Source organism: Cyanistes caeruleus, chromosome 1 (genome assembly GCF_971803275.1).
Source record: "Cyanistes caeruleus chromosome 1, bCyaCae1.hap1.1, whole genome shotgun sequence".
NCBI lineage: Eukaryota > Metazoa > Chordata > Aves > Passeriformes > Paridae > Cyanistes > Cyanistes caeruleus.
Genome location: NC_141701.1, coordinates 117,944,888 through 117,970,996, shown reverse-complemented (window position 1 = coordinate 117,970,996; position 26,109 = coordinate 117,944,888). Strand labels below are relative to the sequence as shown.

At 40.6% G+C, this 26,109-nt stretch overlaps 1 protein-coding gene across 6 annotated transcripts in view; it reads left to right on the top strand.

Annotated features, from left to right (window-relative positions):
* WIPF3 (WAS/WASL interacting protein family member 3) overlaps positions 1–25,848 on the top strand; it is a 37,916-nt gene extending 12,068 nt beyond the window's left edge. For 3 of the 6 annotated variants that reach the window (XM_086852353.1, XM_086852345.1, XM_086852346.1), the window contains exons 2-8: positions 2,484–2,652; positions 16,305–16,437; positions 17,049–17,177; positions 18,641–19,378; positions 20,987–21,133; positions 21,813–21,914; positions 22,827–25,848. In XM_086852353.1, the coding sequence (XP_086708479.1) occupies positions 2,539–2,652; positions 16,305–16,437; positions 17,049–17,177; positions 18,641–19,378; positions 20,987–21,133; positions 21,813–21,914; positions 22,827–22,867 (1,404 nt within the window). In that variant the 5' untranslated portion in view covers positions 2,484–2,538 and the 3' untranslated portion in view covers positions 22,868–25,848. Of the gene's footprint in view, positions 1–2,483; positions 2,653–13,841; positions 14,883–16,304; positions 16,438–17,048; positions 17,178–18,640; positions 19,379–20,986; positions 21,134–21,812; positions 21,915–22,826 lie in introns of those variants that run through there. The other 3 variants (XM_086852366.1, XM_086852358.1, XM_086852374.1) reach the window with 2 other exon arrangements.
* Positions 25,849–26,109: the final 261 nt, after the last annotated feature.

Genomic DNA, 26,109 nt, shown 5'->3' with positions numbered 1-26,109 from the left:
AGTGAGACCAAAGCTACAGAAAACCACCTGGAAAGTGGTTCTTCATTGTGTAGGCATTACCCTGTAATAGTGCTGGTATAAAAACATGAGTTTAGTGTGTACACAAGAGCAGGACAAGGTCAGGACATTGAGCCTCTTAATTTGTGTTGAGAGACAAAAGAGGGCACATCAGCAGGATTTTCTGAAAGATGGTTCATTTGTAGAGGGTTTGAAACAGCATGGGAGGAAAGCTATACGGTGTCTCCAGTATTTCATTCAAAGGCTGTGTGTTATAACCCCACAGAATGCATTTTTCCTTGATCCCACTGGACAGGAGGCTATGGGAATGGGATATATGGTGAACCCTTCCTCTGCACTGAATTTTGGGTTGTAGATGGTCACACAGTTTCTAGTCCTTGGATTTAGATTGCATCATTTGGAGGAATGGGTGCTGGAGCAGGGACTGGTGGAGAGGCAGCTAGGAAAGTCATCTGATGGCATTTCAGATTGTGACTTTTAAACAGCAGGAGCTGATTCCCATTTCCTTTCTCCCACTGCTGCTTCCTCCAATGTGCTCTACCTCCTGCTGCCATTCATGTGGTCTGCCACAGGAGCGTGGGTTGTATTTTTTTCCTAATTTGACTAAGAGCATATTTCCCATTCTAAAACCTTAATGAAGACAAAAGGCCTTTATTGCAGGGTAGGAAGATACTAACCCGAAACATATTATTAGCTGGGAAGACTCATTCTCCTTATGTCCGTGTTTTTGAATGGCTTAATTGAGGAAAAGAGACATCTTCTGGTAATGGGTTTTTGAATAGGGCAACAATGAGGCTGAAATGGTGGAGATGCTGTGATGCCAGCTTTCTTGGAAAGCTTGATTAGGAGATTATTAAAGTGATTGTAACCGATTCTGTTACAGATCAGGGTGCTTTGATATGCCAGCCCTTTGCACAGCAGTCTCTCAAGGGAGAAAGTGAGTGTTTCAGAGGCTCTGCGTGTTAAATTTTTGACTGATCTCTCATTAGGTATTTTACAAGATAAAAAAAGAGAAAAATACTCAGATATTATCGGGATATTGTTCATGTACACTGGGTAGGAAGTGAACAAGTCTGCATGTACATTTTAATTTCACTGCCTCTTCCAATCTAATCCTCTAGCAAAACAGACAGATATTCCGCTCAGGACTGTAACTTGCCTCATATCTATATTGTTTTTTCTTCTGAACTTTTCCAGATTTAACTGTCATGCCTCCTTCCTACACAGATGATTCTGGAAAAGCATGGACTGCCTGCTTTTAAAAATAAAGGGAGAAGCAAGGGGAATAGGGTCTGGGAGTTGTGGTCTTTTCAACTTAACATCAGTTTCTAGTAAAACATTAAAATGTGAAAAATGTTTTTAAGACCTTTCAGGAGTCAGGGAAACAAATTATGACCTAGAGAGATGTATATAAAGAGTAAATGTGAGAAACCAGTGTAATTTCTTGTTAAGATAAAGCCTTACAAAAAGAAAATACAAAGCATATAACATATTTTGTGTTATTGTAGGGCTTTTGACATGGTTTCATATGACATTGTGAAGAGTCTCAGAAAATAATCATGACATGATGAATGTAGAACAAGACGTAAAACTAGATGTGTTTGGAGCATTTATCCAAGTCTCACTATCAAAAGAAGATTTCAAGTTTGGCTTGCAGAGGGCTCTCTTTGGCATTGCCTAGTACTTTCATTTGCAACTTTACTAATTAAATATAGGGATTTACTGTTAACTTTAATGATGACTGAGTCATGCTGAGGGCTGGGTTAGGTATGAAAATCAGTGAGTGATGCACTGTCATTCTGCAGAAGATTTTTCTTTTTAAAAAAGCATATAGCTTTTGTTGGAAGATACATGTTTTTTGTCAGTGTTACTAAAGAATTGTGAAAATTAACTTTTAAAAATGGCAGGAAAAACACTTGGCTTTAACACTTGAGATGTCTGATCCTTCATATTCTATCATTTGGTAATAGAAGCGTTAATTTGTAGAGTTATTTATTTATTATTAAATCATGAGGTAGTTTTTTCCTTTATTTTCTTTAACATTAAGTCAGTCCCTTGCTTTCTCCTTAGAGCAGCAGTCCTCTGGCTTAAAGTCAACAGAGTTTTTGTCCCAGCAGGAGTGTGTACATGTGGTCAACTGTGATTTGTTCTCTGCAGAATTGCATTTCAGGGCTATGGGCTAGGTTAAGGCAAGATGTAATAGTTGGATAGGCTAACATCTGTGCATTTGGTACTCATGGCACTGGTCCAGATCCATGAGCTTGCTCTTTAAATGTATGTTGTCATCATAACTGTAATGAGGCTGTCCGTACTGTACTTTCGGAAGCGATGCAGTATAAATGTCTTCAGTCTGCTGAGAGCTAGATGTTTGGCCGATCTTCAGCTTGCAGGGTATAAACACATTCCTCTCTGGTTTTAATTTTTATTCTTCCACTTTTCCTTCTCCTCCCTTCCTTCTCCTCAAGGACATAGACTTTGGCTATATTTTTCACACCTGCGTGAAGCTAGAAGTCCAAGCGGATGCCTGTGCCGCCGCCGCCACCTCCTCCTCCGCCACCTCCACCACCACCACCACCTTCTGGAGGGCCCCCTCCACCACCACCTTCTGGAGGGCCCCCTCCACCACCACCACTGGTAAGACTGACTTTTTATTTCTATGAGCTGCAGTTAGCCAGCTAGGAGCCCAAAAAGGATTTTGGCATGGATATTCATAGGAGATATCTGGGGCAGATGTTTGTTTTGCTGGCACTGGTTCTTCTGTTTATTACAGCAGTGGTCTCCAAAGTGGGGTGTGTGAGATGATCCATTGGTGTGTGGGATGAAAATACTGGAACTTCAGTCATACATATGTATACTTTATAAAGAAATAAACCTATGTATATTGGCGTGCATGCACAAAAATTTTGTTACTGCTAGGAGTGCATGATCAAAAGGTTTTGAGATGATTAGAGTGCATATGGTGAGAATTTAGCATTTGTGAATACTTTTCCAGCCAAAGGGAATTCATTTTTGTATTGGTAATGTACAGATGGTAAGTATTAATTTCTTTATCCTTTTTCCTACAGCTCCTATTAAGACTTACAGTGTTCAGCTGTATATTTTGCCCTTTCTAGCACACGGTATCTTCCTGGGGGTACAGCACAATATTCTTTTGTACATGTGCAGGAACAATTACAGCTTGTAACAAATCATTACTGTGTGTGTCATGAAGTAGAACGTGTGCCTTGCCAGCATGTTTGCAAAAAGAGGAGGGTGCTCTGGGTGAACTTTCAGGGTATTACATTTTCATATCTTCACAATCAGTTATTCTACCTATGGTAAAACCTGTTTAAGTAATTCCTTGAATTCTGTGATCAGTTGGTCATAATGCGTTTCTGCATTGAAATTCTTAGACTTTTTTTTGAAAGAGGAACCAGGCATGGTTGTGTTCAAGTCATAAAATATCTCCTGACTTTTTTTCATGTATTTTTCCGTCACTGCTGTGTTTATTTGCAGAGTGTGTTAGTCTCTGTAGCATGGTACTTCAAGTTTATTTTTTTTTTAATGACTACATTTCTCCCTTGCATTCCCTGGCATCTCTGCCTGTTTTGTTCCCAAGAAGGTTGGTTGATTTTGTTTGGTATTGTTCATAATGCTCTTATTTTATCTTTTTTTTCCAGAAGGCGGTTTCCTTGTAAGTTTCTCTCTTCTACTTTACAGTCTGAACCATTTTGTAAAACTCTGCTTGAGTTGTGGAGATGAAGAGGAGGAGGATAAAGACAGCAAATGAAATAAGCAGTGTTTGATTCTTTTCAGCATTCATTTTCAACTTTGGCACTATGAGCAGTGTTTCCAATTAGCAATTCTACTGGGCTGGTACACAACCTATACTTAGATGCTAAAATAAGTGGGCTGCATATTGTGAGCAACTTAATGCTCACAACTGCAATTAAAGTCAACAGAAGTTACAAATGTTCCTATCCTAATAAATTTAGATCAGTGAAGTATTTAGAGACATTTTTAGACTCCTCTAACACATGCCAATTGTAAATGACTCGAGAAAGCTAAAAGGACTCCTAAGGATCATTATGAACAGGTTTAGGATTTTTTGTTTCCCCTTCCTTTTTCTGACAACTAAACCCATTGCTGCGATAGGGTTTGATACAAGAAGGCTTGATTTCATATTGTAGTTGGATCATTCCATTTCAAATGGCGTGATCTCTTACAAGATACGCAGAATTTAGAGTCAGCTCAGTCTTGGTGACACAATACATACTAGATGTGTTTCTAGTTAATGTCTGATATTGAAGCCTTGCTTGTAATAAGTCTTGATGGTAAAAAGACTATATGAATCAACACAATTAATAAAACAGCGTGGCAGGACTTTTTTTTTTTTCTGCAACAGCAAAATTACTTTTCCCTATCAAAACTGAATGAGAGACAGAAACAGAAATCTGCCTGGTGAGTTCAGCAGAAGTACAGAATAAGAGGCTGCTCTCCAGCTGGTGCCAAGTTACAGAGTAAAATCTTTTAGTTGGAGAGTCTGCAGAAACTTGCTACAGACACTATTTTGTTTTACTTGAAAGCCTTTCTCTAGAAATTGGCATTTGTCTTTTATGGTTGCTAAACTGCCCAGCTGCTGTTACAGCTGCTACCTCTACAGTTGGGGAATGGAAGAAGGAAAATTTTTAACAGGCATATAGCTTTAAGGAAAACCTTCAAAGCAAATAAGTTATTATTTGGCCAACAGCTGGAAAAGTTCCAAAGTAAACAGCACAGTGATTTTTATTATACTGGTATGATTAAACCAGAGTAAGATTTGCCTGTTAGAAATTAAGTTAGATTTTAATTTTGCTATTGATATGCAGGTGAGCCACTAGTTTAACTTATGTGATTTATATTAAAAGAAAAATGTCTGTGTGTAGGTGGGGGGTTTAGAATCCTGTTGTTTTTCATGGTGGTATTGCAGGGGTACCATAGGCTTGTCTTGCTTTTCTAGTTATGGATGAGAACTGTACTTTCCTCTTGATTTCACTACTGAGATTTTTAGCAGAAGTAGCCACCACGTTATCTTCTTCTCTTTACATTTGTTTTGCAAATATTGCGAGCCTTGATCCCAAATAATTTTGCAGTCCTTACTTCATGGAAATTCTAATCATGGTTTGCACATAGCTTTTTTGTCCTGCTAACCCCTTCTTAAGGCAGAAAAAAACTCTTTCCTGGTGGTTTTTTTGGCCTTGTTCCTACTGTTTTCTAAGACTTTTGGACTTGCTAATATTCTGTAAGTACTTGTACTGAATTTTGTTGACAAAAGTTGTTACAAGACAATACAAAGTGATTTGGAGATGGTATTTAAGACATGCTAGGTGCCACCTGTACTAAACAGCCAAAAAGCTACTGGCTGTTAGAGCAAACTTAAAAAGAAGCAAATTCCTGGATTTCTCAGGAGGGAATGGTGGGGTGTCTGCTGTAGCAGATGTAGGTGGCTGGACCAAAATGTAAATACAGCTAATTAGATTAATTGAGCATGTCTTCAAATGCCTGTCTTCTGGGGGTCATAGACATGAGAGGGATGAAATTGTGCCCTGATGTATTTTCTGGAACTGGTTCACAGAATTCAATTTTTTTTTTTCCCATTTCCTCTATACCTTAACAAAGCACACTTAGATAGGTGGCTCAGGGTGTTTGTTCTAAAGCTCGTTTAATTTATGAGCATATCATGTAAGGTGGGGTTTTTTAATAGAGTTTTTGTTGGTGGTCTTTGGGAAGAGGGTGGTAGGTTTGGGGGTTTTTTTCTGCTGTTTTTTAAAGCTTCATTTTATTCCACCTCTATATCTTTTACCACTCTTTCCTTCAAGTTTGGTATAAGAGGCAACTAGGTTAGTTTTGGTTTGTCATATTTTCTGGAGAGAGTGTCACCACTGAGACTGATTAAAATTTTTCTCTACTTAATTTCCCAAGAAAAGGATCAAGAGAGAATTTGCTTTGATAAACCCTGTTCACTTACTACATGCAGTGAAGGCTGCTTACTGCTGTGTAGCCTCTGTATATATGAATTTGTAATGTTAAGATCAGTCATCACCTATTAAAATGTTAATATTGGAGGAAGTGTGGATGTGTAGCAGCCCTGCTGGGTTGTGCCTTACTCAGAGATGTTTGTTTAATGATTCATATGTTTGTGGAGTTTAAGAAAATACTTTTGTTCTCTTTAGAATTGTTATGATTAAAGTCTTAGCATAGAAATTAACCCCTAAAATCACAATGGATCAGATAATTAAAGCTCATAAAGTAGCACCAGGTGTTTATTTGCTGCCTTGTGGCACACTAGAAACTAGGATAGCAGGAAGAGAAAGTAATATGCTTACTTTGGTGATAGAAATGTGAAACTTGAAATGATGAACACTAGACTAGCATGTAGATTAATCTTGATGATTACCTCATTATTATTTAGTTAAAATAAAATAAAAAAATTAAAAACATAATTACTGTTGTAGATAAACAGGTCAGTGTTTATCAAGTTTGTTATTCTCTTCTTATTTTCTACTCTTATACTACAAAACTCAGAAAGCAATTCCTCATGATATAATGCTGTGATAAAAGCATAATTTATACAGAAGGAGGATTTCCAAGGTTTAGAAAAACATCATCTGATAGTTTTCCTTGAAGGGATGTTTTTTTTCCCCTTCTTCATGCAGTTGTTAGATTGGAAACCTTGCTGAGCTGTTTCCTTCAGCCTTCACAAGAAATTCAGTGAGCTACAGCGTTCATCTGAAGTTGTGTGGGAGTTGGTTTTGCTCCTGTGACATTTAGCACTACTGTTCTTTGGAAAGAGAACAAACAACATATGTAAAGCATCTTGGCTGAAGATAATGATGATTTGTGGTATTTTGATCTGGTCTTACCAAATATAGTATGAGTGAATATATGCGTATGAGCACTTATATGCATAAAATTTTGATTATCCTTGCTAATTATTTTATGTAAAAATTAAAATAATTTCTCAAGTTTTTGTTCATATCCCTAGACATGCAAGTGTAATACTGAAAGAACAGGATCATGCATGGTGCCAATAGCAAAATATGTAAGAATGTGTTTATTAAAATTTTACCTGAGTTTTAATGTCATATTTTGTACTTTGTCATGGAGTCTCTAGGCCAAGAGATACTAAAGCACAATATTTCTTGCTGATAGGTAAAATACACCAGAGTGAGAGAAAGTGCAGGCTTGGTAATGTTGTTGGTGACTGATTGATCATAAAGACTGTGCTATGGGCTGGACAAAACATAGCTGAAATTTTTGAATGCTTTGTTCCAGACAAAATAAAGGATATTGATTGATTGTGTTTTAATAATATATCGTATCTCACACCAGTCTACTTTCATAAAGAAGTGAGAGGCAATCATATAGAAAAAAAAATGCAGTGTCTTTGTGTGGTTTATTTGGCTTAATTTTCTGCTGTTGGAAAATTGGGGTTGCATAGCTGTGGCATCTCAAAGTATTGCTGTTGAAGCCTTGTAGTTCTTGTAGTCAACAAATAAAGAAAAGACAAGTGGGAGCTTTGAAAGATGGTGAAAATAAAAAGAAAACATAAATATTAGGCTGGCACTGCTCTGTTTCATCTGGACAGGCACAGGGGCATGGAATGCATATAGTTCCTAGGTGCTAATTTTGATTGCTTCACTTGAGAACTCCTATGTCACCATTTTAAATGTATTTAGATAATGAGTTCTGTTTTGCAGGTTTCTTCATAATGTCATGTGCTCTAGGTGTCTGAATGGAATGGAACGCATTTAAAGAGCATTCTTTCTCTTTGTTTTTCATCTGTATAATATAAAAATATGGAAATTGCAGAGTAGAGTTACCAGCTGTAAATGATCAAGCTAAGCCTAGCTGCAGAGAACTAACAGGTTAATTTGCCATTCTAATCACAAAGTAATAATGCCCTTACAAGTCAGTTCCCCATCTCTAGTGTATGCAGTGGCTACCTATTAAATTCCATCTGTCAATTAATATTATACTTTTAGCCTTTTAATTAAAAGAGAACTCAGAATATTAGCAACACTTGAGTAGGACTTCTCTAATGGCTGGAAGGTGACAGTGCAAGAAATGCTAGTTTCTTGTTATTCTGTCTTGGGTTAACCATAATTTTGTGTGAATGCTAACAGGCATTTCAGAATGATCATTAGCTTCTGCACAGGTAACTGGGTAGGAGAAATAGCCTACTGTTCTTAGAGAGAGATTAAATTGTGATGTGTGTAGATTGTTACATGCTGAAATTTCTGTTGCCACTATTCATGGTATCTCTTGTCATTCTGGGGACTCTGCTATGGTAGACAGAGAGAATAAACAGTGCTGGTGTTACAAGCTCCCATGGCAATATTTTCAGCCTTGTATTGTTTGACATTTTCATTCCAATTCCAAACCCTCACCCTCAGATTTTCTAGTTTATGTAAGAGTTTTCCCTTTCTTTTCATTGATGCAGAGGCAGTCATGGGACTTTGAATCCCAAAAATTTAGAAATCAAAAGATGAAGTTCCAAAATTTTTTTTGAAGCCAGTCTAAAGGTATTTTGGTGCTTGACCTGTGATTTTTCTGGACTGCTGGGAAAGACTTCTAGAGTAGCTTAAATTTTATACTGCTTCCGTTGTGGCGAGTTCTGTTACTGCATGGTTTCTTTTAGTGAAAGAACAGTCAGAATTTGCCTTTAAAATGTGGGTGTCAGAAAATTAAATACCCACAGAAAACTCAGCAGGCATAAATGATCCTACTGATTCTGTTGTATTTTTTGTATTCAGGTACAGAAATCTAAGAGCCCATGCTGGAAAACCTTAAGAACACCCTAGTGAATAAGCCCACTGCTCCATTTGAGGCAGGAGCAATTGAGCCCTTTAGTAGGCAAGGTTTTATGTTATCTGATACAGTGGTGCTAGTGTAAAGTGCAGAGGGTTTATTGGGTGCAGTGGCATTGATTATTGGTGTGTTTGAAATGAGCACTGGGAACATAGGTTTAGAAGAAAGTTGCTCCTGCCATGCTGGTTTTTGTGTTCTGTTCCCTGCCATTGTGTGTGGTGGTAGCTTCAAGGAGGTGCAGAGCAAGCACCAGGCTCTGCTAACACCGAAAGGCCTCACTATTTGGGACTAAAGCCAGGACTAGGCGGTGGCTGTAGTGCCAGGAAGAGATCCGTAACAACTTCTGCACTACTTCCCTTGCTGGGAGCTGAGAAACAAGGTTGGTGTAGACTCAGCCTATCTAAGTACACACATTGCTCAATGACCTTTTCAACCGGGCAGGTTCAGACTGCAGAACTTCGTGCAGTAGAGACTGAGATCATGGTTAATCAGTACTGAGCTGGGTGTAGGTGGAATTGTCAAGTTCTGGTCCTGTCATTCTCTTGAAACAATGATTTCATTAGCTGCCAGGAAGCTATTTGGCAGGTCCCCTCATGTGGGTTCCCTCAGAAAAGTTGGCTGGAGAGTGACCCCTTGCATGGGAAGCATTTGAAGCTCAACTTGCCAGAAGGCTGAGAGCACCATGTTTGCCCAGGCAGACCAGGTGCCAAGAATTAATTAGTTTTGTCCTATGCTACTCAGCAGAAACACAAGAAGTGGCTCTGATCTTGCAAACGACCGTGCAGGTGGAGTCTTGCACTGTCGTGAGGTCTCCCGTAATTAAAAGGCTTTAAATCAGAGGTCAGAGCTCTCTTGTGAACAGTATAAAAACTGTGAGGTACCTGATCTCCCAAGCTTCTTTAGAAACAGGCAGTTTAAAATATTTAAAATAAAAGAAGACATCTGCTTTGTTGTTGAGACTTGTTGGGTTTTTCCTTAAACTGGAAGAGGGGATTATTTTGATTATTTTATTTTGTATTTGACAGCGCATGAGTGAAATATGCATATGTATTACCTGATGCATATGTAATGAAAATATAAGAAGTATGACGATGTTTTTCTCTGTGGTACTCTTGTTTGTGATATGCTGGAAACTGGGTTTATTATTTTAATAAGCTTCTTCTTTTTGTTGCTACTTTTCTTGGCACATTCATGGCAGAGACTTTAGCCGCTGGTTTGAGAATTCTTTGTAAAAGCTGCCTGCTGGGAAAACTGTTTCTGCTGCAAATGTAAAATCATTAATTCCTGGTATAATTCTGAACTAGTAATAGGAGATTGATCTTGGAATCAAGTTTCAAATTCCTCTGGGGTTTCAGATTTCATGCTGAGCTACAATGGATAGATGACTTTTATAATCCTCTGCTATGTTAAGGAAGACATACAAGTCAGCTTACAATGAGATTTCTGGTAAACTTCCATGTTTGACTTTGTCCCAAAACCACTTCATTTTTTTAATAAAAAGTTCTGACATTTTAGTTTGTTAGACTGTTCTGGGATCTTACTTTTTTTCTGCCAGTTCTGCTTTTGAAAAGGATGCAGTCTTTAAGGGGCTGAATTCATTTAAATATCTTACTCCTGATGGTTACAGGAATCACGTTAAGGAACACTTGTGGTCAGCAGCTTGCGGTTAAGTGGAAGGAAGCTACAGTGTAAATTGCTTGCAAGCAGGTCTCCCCTGTTCTTGGTCCACTCTTTTTTATCATCAGTGGTCCCAGAAGGGTATTTTAACAGACTTGTGCCCTTTGAGGCCCCTTACTCAAGCTCTCTTGCCCTTCCAGACTGTTGTGAGCACCAAACCAATGCCTTGGCTTTCCTTCAAAGGAGCAGGAGATTTATGGCTGGATGGGGACCCAGTCATCATCTCTCCCTTCATGCTCCCCTGCTTGGAAAGTCTTGTGGTGCCATATGGGTGGTAAGAACACTTATCATCCTTACTCAGATGGTTTACCAACCACAAACAAGCTGTGTTTTTCTCTCATATTCTCAGCTATCTCTGGCATGACGCACATATTGCATTAGGCAGCTAGCTTCACCTTTTTTATCCTCTTTCCTGAAAAATCTATATTTGTTTACACCAGAATTTCAGTTATTGCTAATACAAAAATAATATTTGGAGAATTTTTCTATATTTCCAGTGTTTTCTGCTCTTTCTTTATGCTTTTATACATCCTTTATTTAAGATTTAGATGTTTTAGTTGTCTCTCATTATTGACAAACATTTTCTTTGACCAGACCTGGCACTATCACATTAGTAATTGCACTGCCTCCACAGCTCTTGCTTGTTTTGTCCTACCTGCTGTTTTAAATGCTGTTTTTAATGGTCCATTGCCATGTTTTTAGGCTTTTTCTCTTGCATTTTTTAGTTCAATTTGGGTCTCTGAATCATGACAGATTGGATGCCAGAGAAGGCCAAGACTAGCTCAGAAACTATTCCCCCCCTCCCCCCATAAATATTTGTCTCTGTGATCAAATATCCTTTATTCTAGAGCTTTCTGTTCGGTCTTTATCTTGCTGCACTGTCTTTCCCTTCCTTAAAAGCCAGACCTGAGGTGTTTCATGCTGCAGTGGTGAAAAATCACTTGCTTCAGCTTGGATCTCTGCAGGTTTGGCTGAGCATGGCAAAGAAAAATAAGAAAGTAAGGGGTGTTCTTGAACTCTTTTAACACTAAAATATATGCTGCTTATGCCTTCTGCCAGTACCTTTTCTTGATCTCTGCATTGAGTCCGGGGAATTTTGCATATGGTGGGAAAAAATGTTAATGGGAGAGAGGAAGGTTAATTGCCACCAGATTCATATAAATAATTTATATTGTCAGCAAAAGAGAGCTCTTCTTCTGCCCATAATAAAATTCTGATGTCAAATGCATTGATTGGTCTTTAATTTTATCATTATATGTCTCAAAAATAATTAGGGAAAATATAAATATATTTAGCCTTTTTTTGTTTTAGCTTTTTTTCTAGTTGAGATAAATAAATCATTTTCCACACAGGTATCTTTCCAGTGTTTCCTATAAAATGTGACCAGGAGTAGGAATCTACTGATCATACAATTCATTGCACATTAGGAGTGCAAATACTCAGTGCTGTTAAGTTCTCTGAGTAAAAGTATGTTGTGCCTTTGGATGGAATAATGCTTTATCTTACTTATGGCTCCTATCTAATTTAGAGTTTTAGTACTGGATCATCTTTTCAGATCACTTGATGGGTTTACTCTGAAAGGCAGGCTCATGACTGCCTGGCTATTGGGTTGTCCAGAAGGCTAGAGGAGCATTTTTCCTGCAGCTGTCCTGTTTATGTAGATACGTATTACCCTGAAGTACTTTACAAATGCATTAAAGAACATATTTAAAATCTGACTAAATACAAGCCATTTATGGGACAGTATGTATGAACTGTGACTGAATTACCTATCTAGAGTCCAGAGGATTTTCGCTTTTCTGTATGCAGGAGTACTCTTTAAAATCTGAAGATTGTAATTAGTATTAATATAAACTTTTTTCAAATGGCTGGTGCCTTCAGCATTTACATCACTTTAGTATCTGAGCACGTACATCTCTTAAATATTTTAAGTATTGTAGGAGCCCAGAGGGTAGGTCGATGTTCCCATCTCTCTTGCAGGATGTAAAGTGACATTCTGAAGGTGATGAAAATATCACAGCAGAGTGTACCCAGAAATGGAGCTCATTGCCATGCATTTCAGTCAGTTTTCCCTAGAAAAAGTCTGTCAGTTCTTAATTTGTTTTATGCAACTCAGTTTAGGTTGTTAAGATTGTGATTATTCAGGGTCAAACCTGAAGTGGTCCATGTGTAGAAAGTACAAAAATAGAGAGTTGTTGTTCTAAACTGAACAGTCCACTTCCACAGAACTCTTAACTGGAAGAAGCTGTTCCAAACTGCTGGCTGTGCCCCTCCACCACAGGGTACTGCACATCACCAAGTAGCTCTGCACAGGACCTGTCAAATTGTGCGTCACAAGAAACACTTCTGCCAGAGAGGATCCAGCCTTGATCTGAAGTATTTTTCTGAAAGTTTGAGATATATTCTGATATATTTCTGAAAGGCTGAGATATATTGGAGGAGTGTATATCCCTCCTTGCCAATACTTGCTATTCAGGCTTGCTGCTGGAGCCCCCTTCCAGCTCCTGGCTTGTGGGACTTGGAATGCAGGCTTTAGTTTCACAGATAGGACCATTACTTGTAATCCAGTTATTTTACATTTGATATCTTTTTATTGTGCATTTTTTTTCTCCTTTCTCCCCTCCACCTCAGCAGTGGGGAAACATGTTTTGGGTTGTTGTTCTTTTCAAACTGCAATGATTTAGGTACCTCTCTATATCCATGCTGTCCTCATTCAGATCTCCACTCTTCTAAGCTATCAGCTTCAAATTCTGAAATGTTTATTTCCAGCATTGATTTTCATTTGAAACATCACTGTAAAAATATGATTTGATGGTATTTTCCTATTTATGGATATTTTGAAGACCTGGCAGATACCCTAAACATTAGTCCAATACTTTACTGCATATTATAGCTGAGTGTGTAGTTTAGGACACTGGAGACAAAATGTGATGGAGTTGGGTGAGTTGAAAAGTAAGTATTTCTTATGTTCAGGCTATTTACATGCGTGGTTTGTTCCATTCTGTTTCTAAGTATGTACTGAACGTGACGTTCTTTGTGTCTGAAATAGTAGCAGAATAACCTAGTGGTTGCTAAGGTAATGAGAGCCCACCGTTCCCTTACCAATTCCTGTAAATAAAGTATGGAATTTAATTTCACTCTGTGTTACCTGGGGCAGCTCCGGCGTCAGATGAAACAAATGATCTTCACATTCTTCTCCACTTCCCTTCTGATTTTCATTGAAATACTGAGATGTTTCTCTTTTTGTAAATAAATGAGGCTGCCCTGCAGATGGTGAGGTAGAAAGTTGCCTAAGAATTACAACTTTTGTCTTGCAGCTGTTTTCCCTCTGTGACTTAAAATGTATTTGTCTTCCTGCTGAAACACTTCTATTGGGTGTCATCAGGGCTGAAGATTTAACAGTCAGAAGAATTCCTCCTTCTGTTTTTCTCTTGATGCAGAACTTACATGTTTATTATCTGTGCTTGTGCCATAGCACAGTGCAAGCACAGCATGAGTGTGAATCTAAGATTTTTTTCTTCATCAAGGAAAAGAAGGTTCCCTCAAAATACAATATGGTAAATCCAGGAATTTGCAAATGCTGGACACCAGTAGAGGAGTGAGTGAGATACTTACCTGGTGAAACAGTTCTTGGCAAGGATTGTAACTGGCCTTGGGAGTGCAGGCAGCAAACAAGAAATCCAAAGGAGCTCTGACTGCTGTGCAACCAGGCAACACTACACCCCAGACCATCTTGACTTTGTAATGGAAAAAGAGAGAATCCATATCAAGCTACTTGGCAGCTAATCAATCATCCGAGTCCACCAGGCTGGGCACAGAAGATTGTGTCTCTTATGTACATGAGGAGGAAGAAGAAACAGCTGGGGCATGGGATTGAGTTATTCTTGGCATAAAGGAATCTATTGTAAGAGAGAAGCAGCTTGTTATGCTGCATTATGGAATGGCAGAACAATATTCCTGTTTTTTGATGCGACAGATTTTTGTCTTGCTTGTGTTTACATTGATACTAAGTCATGGGTCACTAGCCACAAGTTGCCACAAGTGGGTTACTTTAGCCTAATAGCTGTCTGGATATCAAGACTTTACATTCTAATAGCCTGTCTGCCCGGAGAAGTAGATCTGGGAGGTGAAATGGACAGCTGGCATAATATATGGACACTTGAACCCGGAAATTAAAGACAGCTGCTGGGTCTAATTTTAAACATAGCTCTCGATCAGATCCCTCTAGATCCTGCTTGTCCTGCTACAGCAAAGTCATTAGTGGGAGTAGAGAGAAAATACGTGGAAGATACTGGTAGAGAGCTTTTGTGAGGAAGGGAATCACCCTTGTTCCAGTGATGGTGTTTCCATTTTTCACAGTAAGTACTGTCAGCTTCCAGAGAAGGGGAGTGGGAATGGTTTGTGGCTGGAACTTGGTCTAACACCGCTGACACGGGCAGCTCTTCTCTGGGGCCTCATAATGGCCAGCGGGACTCCAAGCTCTGCAAGTACGAGGGCAGGCAGCGCTGTTCCAAACGAGGAAGATGTGACAGAGTGGGGGTTTTCCTAACATTTTAAAATAACACGTGGTTACGTATCAGCCAGGTTGTAATTCCGAGTTTTTACATCAGGGGCCGGGAATGCGGCGGCGTTAGCGGCGGTCTGGAGCTCCATCTAGCGGGGCGCGGCGAACCCCGCCGGCTGGGTTTGGATTCTTTTAGCCAAGTACAAAAATAACTACGAATAATATCGCACCCACAGAATTCTTCACTTGGGATTAACGAGTTAGTCACAATATTAATTCAGCAGCTGGTTAAGTGTTTCCAAGTTTCTGTTTTGCTTTCAGAATGCCATTACTAAGCTGGTTTGGTTTTGGGGGGTTTTTCTAGTGTGACAGTATTGTTCTGCTTTATTACAACTATGATACTAAAATTAAGTGCTGTGGAAACATTTCTGGTACTCGTTTCTTTAGGGAGTTACCTAACCTCTGGGAATTTTGGAAGCAAGGAGAACATTGTTCCTCTGATGTGAAAATTCCCCTCTATTAGACGGCTCTGTTAATAGGTTTTGGAATAACAGCTTTGCTGTTTATTATCTGCTTTAAAAAGTGAAATATCCAACTTTTTTTAATATATGGGTTGTTTTTTTTTTAATATATATAATGAGAAACTTAAAGAAGTAAGAATAATTTTTGTTTGTTTTATTACAAAACTTTAAATTGCAACTTGACTGTACGTTTACCAAGCTTGGTTAGAATAGAAACGTTCCTAAAATATAATTGTATTATTCTAAAGGCATTCTTCTTAAACAGGTGTTAATCTCCAGTGCAGAGAGACAGTCTAAGTTAATTATCACATCCAAATACAAGTGCAGCATGTATTTATCTATCCCTTTTCCTAAGTGGATAAAACAGATATTTATTGTAATTTGACATATAAAAATCTTGATGTAAAGCATTGTAAATAGTATGATAACAGCTGACAGAGGCAGTTGGAGGTGGAGTTGTGGGACAGAGGCCATAAATGGCCAAACGAGGTCGCATTGCATTTCAGCATGTTTCCTAATTTGCTTTCAACAGTATTAGCCCAACTAGTATTAGATTTGTGTTATATTTAAACTTTCAGCTTTCCTGCCCTCCTGCACAACCAAATGCTGTTCCTGTTGATTTGATTCAAAGGCTTGGGAGTGACAGCTGCCAAGGAGGGCTTATTTCAAGTTTTCCGTTCCCAGTTTGCCTGTGTATCCTTTCTAGGTATGCATTTTTGTCTGTACCTCCCACCTAAAGCTCTTATTGTCAACAGGCAAGCTCAGAGATACCAAAATTGCGAAAGGAGGACCAAAAAGCACGAAACGCACTCTTGGCTGATATCCAGCAGGGAACTCGCCTGAGGAAAGTGACTCAAATCAACGACCGCAGTGCACCACAGATTGAAAGTGAGTGTGTGCTCCTCAGTAAGGCCCTGGAGGAGATCTGCTGAAGCCTCAAGTGTGGGTGCAGGTCAGATGGTCAGTATTAAACTGAAGGGCAGGTTTGAAGGTCAGCAAAGGTCTGTTTGTTGCATGGTTTTAGGATGCAGAGAGGGGACACCGTCTAAACATGCATCCTGCTCTGAGATCAGTGACTGTTAACACTTCATGGTAAATCTCCAACTGGTTATCACCTTAACAGGCATTCTGTGTTCCAAAATAAATAATGAATGATGAAATCCTTGAGAGCATTTCAATAAAATAATTAAGTGGGAATTGTTGGCTCTCACAGAACAATTGTTCTTTATTAGATTAAAAGGACAAAAAATGCTGAAAAATTCTGGAAACATAAATTCAATATTAAGCCTAAGACAACTACTTCATGATTTGTGTGAGATTGAAGAGCACCAGAGGGTGCTGTGCTCCAAGGTACAGGTCAGAGAGGGATGGCAGTTCCTGTAGTAACAGTACAGGAAAAGTGTGGCCTTGGTTGTTTGCTGGCACCAAGCCTTAGCAGTCTCAGGGCAAGGATGAAATGATTTTCTGATATACCTTGGGTTTTTCATTCTTTTTAACAGAACCCAAAGAAGCTAACAGAGATGGTGGTAACACAGCTGTTAATAAAGGTGGCTCTCCACAGCCTCTGGGAGGTTTATTTGCTGGTGGCTTTCCTGTTCTCAGACCAGCAGGCCAGAGGGACATGACAGGTAAGGGCTTCATTTGTATGAAAACATAGCTGGGCTAGCAGAAATTAGGGGTGAAAGTACTTTGGGATTAGCTTCACTGATTGATTTTTATTGGGTTGTTTGCTTTTTTCTGAATGCTTACTTCATCATGTGACCATGGAGGGCTCAATTAATAATGTGATTGAAGCCACCTTTCTAGATCCCAGGTGCTTTATTCCTTAAAACATAAATAAAAAGCTATCTCCACACTTGGTAAGAAAGAGATCAAATTGATCTCTTTAACTGAGCTTTTTACATTATTTCAGTGAAAATTTTTAATTGTGTCTTGAATACAGTATTGAAATCCGAGCTTATCAGTTTCAGTACAAATGGCAAATTCATATTTCCTTACCTCCACTAGTGTATATTTCTATGCTGTTACAATCTTGTGTATTACTTTAAAGATTCACATTCAAGATTTTTGCCCTCTGGATTTTATAGAGTATAGCTTTGATCCGGAAAGGTAATTTACTGATCTGAAAAAGAAGGGTATTTTTGCTTCACAATGACAGGAGGAAGGCACATGTGGGAGCCCCACTGCTGCTTTCACCTCAAGAAATGCCAGCATCAATGAGGGATGAGTTTTATAATCACGGTAATGACCTCTGTCACTGTTGGGCAGCTGATGCCTGCTCATGCAGCACACAGCAAAGTAGCTTTTTGCAGGGAAACACAGATCTTGGCTCTACCTAAAGGTTTTTTGCTCCCAAAAGGCAAGCCAAAGATGCACAGTACTGTGTGTCTGGGGCTTTTGACATAGCTTCAGTGGCAGTAAGTACTTTGAGTTGTTCTTAAAACTATGGCCATGCCTATCAGACTCTGTGTGTGTCAAATGAGAAGCATTTTTTGACATCTTGCTTTGTGACATTTATTCAGGAAAAGACATTTTGTAAGTTCAAGAGTCTTCAGGCATTTTCTGTTAAAAAGGAAATATCAGAAAGCCTTTGAAGCATTGCTTTTTAAAACGTGGCTTTTATCCATGGAGTTGAGGTTTCTGTAACATTTGTGTGAATTTTTTGATCCTAAGCAAGTACTTAGCTTGAAGGATGCCAGTTGATGTGTGTCAAACTGCTCGTGTACTTTTTACCAGGGCAGTGGGTTGTACCAGGCAAGATGAGGCTGCTGTGAAGGGCCCCAGACTCTGCAGAAAAGTTCCTTCTCCTTAAGATGTTTCATTCTGCAGAAGCTGAGGAACAGGGAGGGGGAGCAGGGTCTCTCAGCAGGTCATCATATAACTAAGCAGAATCCTGGTGCCCCCTGGAATACATCACCTCCTAAGCCCCATTACAGCGTGGGCAACCTGTTGGATATGAAGTGTTTGGGGTGAATGAGTTTAATCCCTCCGGGTATCCACTGGGGAAGATGAAGAGCTTGCCCTTGTCGCTGTTCGGCCTGAGGAGTGGGAACGCAGCCTCGGTGTGTAACATGTGGTATCTGGTTTTCAGCAGGGAGGTCTGGGCAGCTCTCCGGAGTCCGAGCAGCATCCCCCAGACCCTCCGCACCGGCGAGCAGCGGCGCTGCCAAGGCGAACAGCAACCCCTCGCACCCGGCCGAGGGCCCAAGGGCAGCTGTCCCACCGGAGCCTCCCGGCACTTGCCGAGCCGCAGCGGGAGCGGGTCCCGGGCGGCCCAGCCTGCCCGCCCCGCCTCCACCGCCTCCCGCTTCCAGCAAGCCTTCCCTCACCTTCCCTCCTCCTCCCCCTCTGCCCCCGCCGGCCGATCGCCCGGCCAAGGGGGTGATCCCCGGCGCTGCTCCCCCGCTCCCTCCCCCTCAGGCTGACAAACCCGCCAAGCCTCAAGCAGGCGCTTCGCACCCGCCCCCGCCGCCCCCTCCTCCTCCTCCCCCGCCGCCCCCCGTGCCCCCCTGCGGGCTGCCGGGCAGGGCGGCCGAGGCCTCTGCGGCCGAAGGCAGGGACTGTCCCCCGCCCGCGCCGCCCCCGCCTCCGCCTCCTCCTCCGCCGCCTCACGCCCACCCCCCGGCCCCCAACAGGCTCTCCTTTCCCCCCTCCCCGGCCTTCAGCGGTGCCGACGTGCCCCCTCCGCTGCCCCCCAAGTCTCCACACTTGCTGTCACAGTTCCACAAGCCGAGCAATATCCAGTCGCTGCCGCTCCCACCCACCCCCGGCCCCCCTCAGCCCGCAGCCGTGGTGGAGACGAGGAAGAAGAGACCCGGCAGAGGCGCAGGTGAGAGCGGCACCTGTGAAGGAAGGAGGCTTTTCCCTTCCTTCGGCTAGTGGGGAAAATCATAGAATTATTTGGGTCGGAACAGGACCTTGAAGATTATTTAGTTCTTCAAGGCCCCGTTGCAACCCAAACCATTCTATCGCACCAGTGACTGGAGAGCACGGAGGGGCAGGGATGAAGAGCACACATGGGAGGAATACCTATAGGTTGCACGGCTGGTGTGAACACCCAAAACATCTGGCTTTTTGAGATGTCAGGCAGTTACTGGGCACTCATGCCTTATAGTTTAAGCTGCCACTCTTGGAAGCGACATCCGAAGTCTTAGGACCACTGGGCTGGTTCTTGCTTTTGTGTTGGCATTGGTGTGTCTCCAGCAGTGCGATGGGTGGTACCCTGACAGACTTAGGTTAGAGCAGAGTACACACCATGGTGTCTGTCAGCTCAGCAGCTTCTCATGTGCCAGAATGCCCAGGACATCCCTCTACATCCTGCATCCATCCATGCAGGAGCAATATTGGCAACAGCTAGGAAACACTAGGAGATAATGAAACAGAAATGGAGCAGCTACCACTATAGGTAAGCAAAAGCAAATCTGGCTGCAGCCCTCTCCTGATCAACAAAGAGCAGCCAGTGCATCCTGTGATGAAGATGGTTGGGCTGAACTACTTCCCAACTTCTTGGGAAGAGGTGTATTATCCACAATTTCCTTGAGTAGATGATAGAAGGAAATTTTTTTTGACTCCTCTAATGTAATGAAAATAATAAAAAAGATGAGTCTAGATCTGTGTGGGTTTGAGAAATGGAGACAGCTACTTAACAGGGAACATCTGAAAGAGAATGTTCTGTACCCTGCATTTTAGCAGCCACATGTCAGGAAAAAGATTACTGGTTCCCTTTGAGAGCCAGGGGAAAGGCTGTGTAAGTACAGCAGATCAGGTGCCTTGTGGTGGTGATTAATGCTGCTCAGAATGCTCTGTGAACTATGTCAAGGTGCTCTTTTCTTCTGGCAGTTCCATTTGTACGTTTTCCATAAAATTACCCTGCCTGTCCCTTGCTATGTAGGAGGATAAGCAGTTTTGAAAGGCTGCTAACATGAAGGCCTTGGGCTCGCTCCCCTTCACACAGCTCCTGTGGTATGTCTTCCAGGTGTAAACCTTGATGGCCCTTGCCATCAAGTGAATACCAGCTCCTCAGTGAAATGCACAAGACTAATGGTAATTCTATTGCATAGCTGCCAAATTGTCAGCTTTTAAATTTTTACATTTTCTTTTGACATACCACCTCGTGTGGCTGTTTTGTTGATTTCCTTTGCTTATTCTTGTGAAAATGGAAGGACAACCTTCCCTTCCAGACTGGGACAAAACCACACTTCAGAATGTCACACTTCCCTTAGAACTGGAAATGGAAAACCCCAGCCAGTTCCAAGAGTCACTTGAATTTAATACTTAACATTACAAATCTGTGGTCAGGCTTGGCAAACAACAGCTATAGGTACATTTTCCCTAAATACTGCATTCTTTCTACACTCCCTCCACTTTTGTGTGTCGTTTACTGTCGGGTTTAAGCCATGATGATGTTTATATGCTGGTCTCCTGGGTTTTTTTAAAGGAACTGGTGCTGGGAAGCTGGTCACACCTCCACAGCCACCAGCAAGATCCCCAACAACTGAACTTACAAGCAAGTCTGGAGTCTCAACCTGGGCTACAGCGCATGACCCATACACACCACTTAAAAATGGAAATATGCACATCATTGGTAATATCATTAAATTAAATCTCTTTGCCTTAGTTAATAATTTTACTAAAAAAGCCCGTGTGTGTCTCAGACCCCAAAAGCTCACTCAAAGACTTTGTCCTAGCAATAACAGGGTAGTATAATAAACATTTTTGTACAGCCTTACACAATGATAGAAAATTAAGGCTTTTTCACGAAGGATTTTAATTCAGTCAGTAGAAAAGCATGCACTACCTGCAAAGTTACTTAAAAATATTAAAAGTTCCCATAGTGTGCTTATATTACCATTATTAAACCAGATGATGGACATTTAGAGGCTTCACTCCTAAAGGGCAAAGACCACTAAGAATTATATTTGTGGTCTGATGAATTGGCCACTCATTCTTGTTTACAACTAAAAATGTCTTGAAAACCACCAAGGAATACCTCTATTGCCACAATACCATCAATTCAGAAAACTGGAATGGCAGCCAGAAGCTTAACTTCAGTTTTAACAGCAGGCAGTGATTGCAATTAATGCAAAAAAATTGGATGACTCATCAGGATAGTTTATATGGAATGAGCCACTATCAATTCCAGGGGAAAATAAATCAGCATTTTTAATTGAAATTACTTGTGGCAATACTGTTGGGATTTGGGGTTTTTTTTTTTAAGTTTCTCTCTAGCAGCAGCTAATGTTTATTTCCCTGAAACTTCCCAGATGACTTTGAATCAAAATTTACTTTCCATTCTGTGGAAGATTTCCCCCCACCTGATGAATTCAAACCATTTCAAAAAACATACCCCAGCAAGATAGCCAGAGGTAAGTGTGTAAACATGAAAAGATCTGATCATTAACAAGAGGTTTAAAAATGGGGATGAAAAATAAAGAACTGAATAAGCATTAGCATAACTGGGCTGCTAGCATAGGCACAGAGAGGCATGGGATTTGTCACAGTGGCAACAGGGACCAAAGATACAGTGAAAAGCTCCAAATACTTTGGAATCGTAGCTAAAAACAAATTATGTGGCTGGACATGGAGCCTGTGTTTTTAGATTGCTAAATTTGCAAAGCCTGTAATGTTAAAAACAGTCATGTTGTAAAACAGACTTGGGCAGCTATTAAGTTTGATTTTTTTGTTCATTAACTTGTGAAATCACAGAGAATGACTTGATCCATGTCCTCCATTATATATTTTGATTTAAATCCTATGCATGGTGTTTTACCTGAATAACAAAGAGACTTAGTACCTGAACTTCATCAGGAAAGTGATAAATGGCTGAACCTTGCTTTATTTTTTTATTCCTCCCTTCTTAACTTTGAAACTTAGAATCAGGTCACTGTTGTAAGAACAGTTCACTTATCCAGTTTTGAAAATGGGTAGTTGAAAGTGTCAAAAGATCTCACACCCATATTCTGCTTTTTATAGAACCCAGTTTTCTGTATTATTAGCTCTCCAACTTTTAATTAACCTTTCGTTTTGTTTCCATGTTAAGGTACTTTGCATGACTTTTCATAGCAGCCTCAGTCAGACTAAATTGTCTGCTGTATATTCTGACTTTTTACTGAAGGGCTGCAGAGCACAAGCAATATGTGTGTGTGTGTGTGTGTGTAGGTATACATATGTATATATGTACATGTCTGTATATATCAGGAGTAGCAGATAAATGCAGCATCCCTGCTATATAACTGTATCCAAAATACTTATTTAAATTCTGTCCTATCTATTTACAGATCCCTCTAAAAATCCTCCGTTAAGAACACACGTGAGATGAGAAGAACCTTCTGATTGTCTCTGGACTAGTATAAAAGTCAAGATCAAGATAATATATAAAACAGAAGGGGTTCCTGTTGAAGTGATAGATTGTACTTGAGTCACAAGTACTGCAATATTAACATTTCTATAAACTGTATTGTAAAACAATATAAATTATACCTTTTGAACTGGCCTGCATACTACAGGAATGTTAGCACAGGCTTTTAAATTACTGTATATAGGGGAATATTTTTTAAGCAAAGCAGCATAAAATTTAAATTCTTTGTAATGTTGAAACAGTTCTCATTCTTACCATGCTGACAATGTTACCTCAGAATGTTTGTGCTACGTGCCTGTAGTTCTTTTTTCCTCTTCCATCATAATTTTTGGAAATTCTCCAGTTATTATTCAGATATTTTTTCAATGAACTGTCAAACTAATATGCTATCTTTAGTCTGTTTTTATGTTTCTTCACTTCTTCCATTCTGCCTGGCCTCAGATTGCAGCAGGCTGTCACTTTTATGAAGAGATGGGCCCACAGTCCTTTTCTCATGAAGCATGAAGAGATGCCAAGGAGCTGTGGCTGCTAATGAACCTACCTCCTAATGATTACATATCCTTATAGGATAGTGTCTGAAGAAGCTCAGCTGGGTAGGGTGGTCATGGACTTGACAGAGATGACAGAACCTTTCCAAAGCAGAGGAAAAGGAAGTTGCTCTATTGTAAGCAAGAAAAAGAAATGGCATGTGTGAATACACATGATGAGTGTCCTGTCTTTTCCTGCAGGCAAAGTGGATATTTGCCATTTCTGTGATAGACTGCCTTTACCCAGCAACTACAAGGCCTTTGGATGAGGGGTCCAAAACCTACATTTTAAACAGGCAACTAGAGCTACTACTGTTTGCCAGCAGTGAAGGTTCATTGTCCAAAACACAGCATGTGGAACACTCAGCCCCAAAAGTGGTCATTGTCTCAAATACAGTTGGTTGGGAAAAGTAGCAGCCTAGCAGCAGACAGGACTTGAATTACTGCTTTGAATATTCAGACCTTGAGTAGGGTCTTTGGATCACAGATGTTCAGATCAGGTCCTAAGATGTCTATTTCTAGCAAGAATTACCCTTATTCTTGTGCAATCACTGCATTAGGAGGAGTGGTGCCAGGTCAGGGAGGTGATTCTTCCCCTCTGCTAGTGAGGCTACACCTGGTATATGGCCCCATGTGCTGTGTCCACATTCTGGGCTCCCCTGTGAAAGGATGACATGGCCATGCTAAAGAGAGTCCTACAAAGGTGGACTGGAAGTGACTGGAGCATCGCTTCTGTGAGGGAAGGCTGAGAGAGCTGGGACTGATGGGCCTAAAAAAGAGAAGGCTCAGAGGGGATCTCTCTAATATATATAAATATTCGAAGGGAGGGTATAAAGATGGAGCCAGACTCTTTTCAGGGGTGTCCAGTGACAGGACCAGAGGAAATGGGCAACTGCAACGCAGGTGTTGTCAGAACTTCAGGAAACAAATTTTGACTGTGGGGGTAACTGAGCCTTAGAACAGGTTGCCCTTGTAGACCTTGTAGAGTTTCACTCCTTAAGGTACTCAAAAGCCATCTGGACTTTGTCCTCAGCAACTGGCACTAGGTGACCCTGCTTGGCCAGGGGTGTTGGGTCAGATGACCTGTAGCCATCCCTTTCAATCCCAACCACCCTTTGATTCCCCTTTTTACAGCTTTTTTGAGTTCCTAGACCTGGGTTACAACAACCCAAGGCACCAGGGGAAGAGCAGAGCAGCTGGAAATCTGCCTGCCACTAAAGCACCTAGGTGTGCTGGCTGACAGTGGCTAAACATGCTGAATAGGAGCCAGTGTGTCCTCAGGTGGTCAAGAAAGCCAACAACATCCTGGCTTGAGGAGGTTCAGAGGGGACCTTAACACTCTCTATAACCCAAAAGGACACACTACCAATGTAGGGGTCAGTCACTTCTCTCAAGTAACAAGGCACAGGACAAGAGGAAATACCCTCAAGCTGTGCCAGGGGAGATTCTGTATAAGGAAAAACATCTTCACCAAAAGGTTGGTCAGGCATGGAACAGGCTCCTCAGGTAAGTGGTGAAGTCACCATTTAATACATACAGAAAGAGGTATTGTAAAATACCTGTAGATGTGGCATTCAGGGACACATGGTTTAGTGGTGGACTTGGCAGTGCTGGGTTAAGGGTTGGATTAGATGATCTCAGGAGTTGTTTTCCAATGTAAATGATTCCATGATTCACCAGCCTGAAAAAAAATACTGCTGTTCCAGGGTGAGTCTGGTGCTAACAGCCAGGCTATTACAGTTATGGCATTAATTTATATAATTGCCATAAATTCCCCTCAGTTAGAGGTGTAATAATGTTATAGATCACTGATGATCTTTCCCCATGCTGTTGCCTTTGAACAAAACTATTTGGAAAAGACAGGTAACTGCATCTTTTCATCCCTGCTTTTCTCTTTGTTCTTACAGCAGCTCAGTTAAGCTGTAAGAACATTCCCACACACATGCACATTCATGGTGTAAGATAGTGTAGGGTTAAGAAGCTCTTCACCCACAGAACTCCAAGAAAGCAACATTAGTCTTTTTCTAGCCTATTATGATAACTTGCTGTACATCATGTGAAAAAAAAAAAAAAAAAGTGGTGATGCTTTGACCAATACTGGCACTTTTTGTAGTTACTTGATGACTGTGCATGAATATAGTAACATCTACATTGCTTCTCAAACAACTGGAAAAGTTCAATACTGTTTTAAAAACTATTTTGTTATGGTACTATAAAAGTGGCATATTGTTGGCTCTCATTTATTCTGAAATTCGTGTACTGCTCTGTAGTAAGTACCTTCCTAAGGATTTTAAAACTACCTAATGCTAGACTACCTGCCAGCATATATATATAAAGGAGAAGAAAATTTTACTCCATTTTTATTACAGTTTGGGTATTTTAGAAATAAACATCTTTCAGGGATGAAACTAGAAATCCTGTGCCTATTTGTTAGTATTTCTGAAATGTTTCCATTTATTTGTCATTCAAGATCCATTGAAGCCTCTGGAGATACACTGTCACCCTGAGGCAGCTGATCCCACAAGTCCCCAGTGTCCTTCCACTGAGATACACCTCTGTTCAAGACCACTGCAAATATTAAAACTGTGCAGTTGCTCTGGTTTCTACTGACTGCACCCAACCATGTTGTTGTACCACAGTGTTTCTTGTTTTTAAATGCACTATACTTGTAAGCAA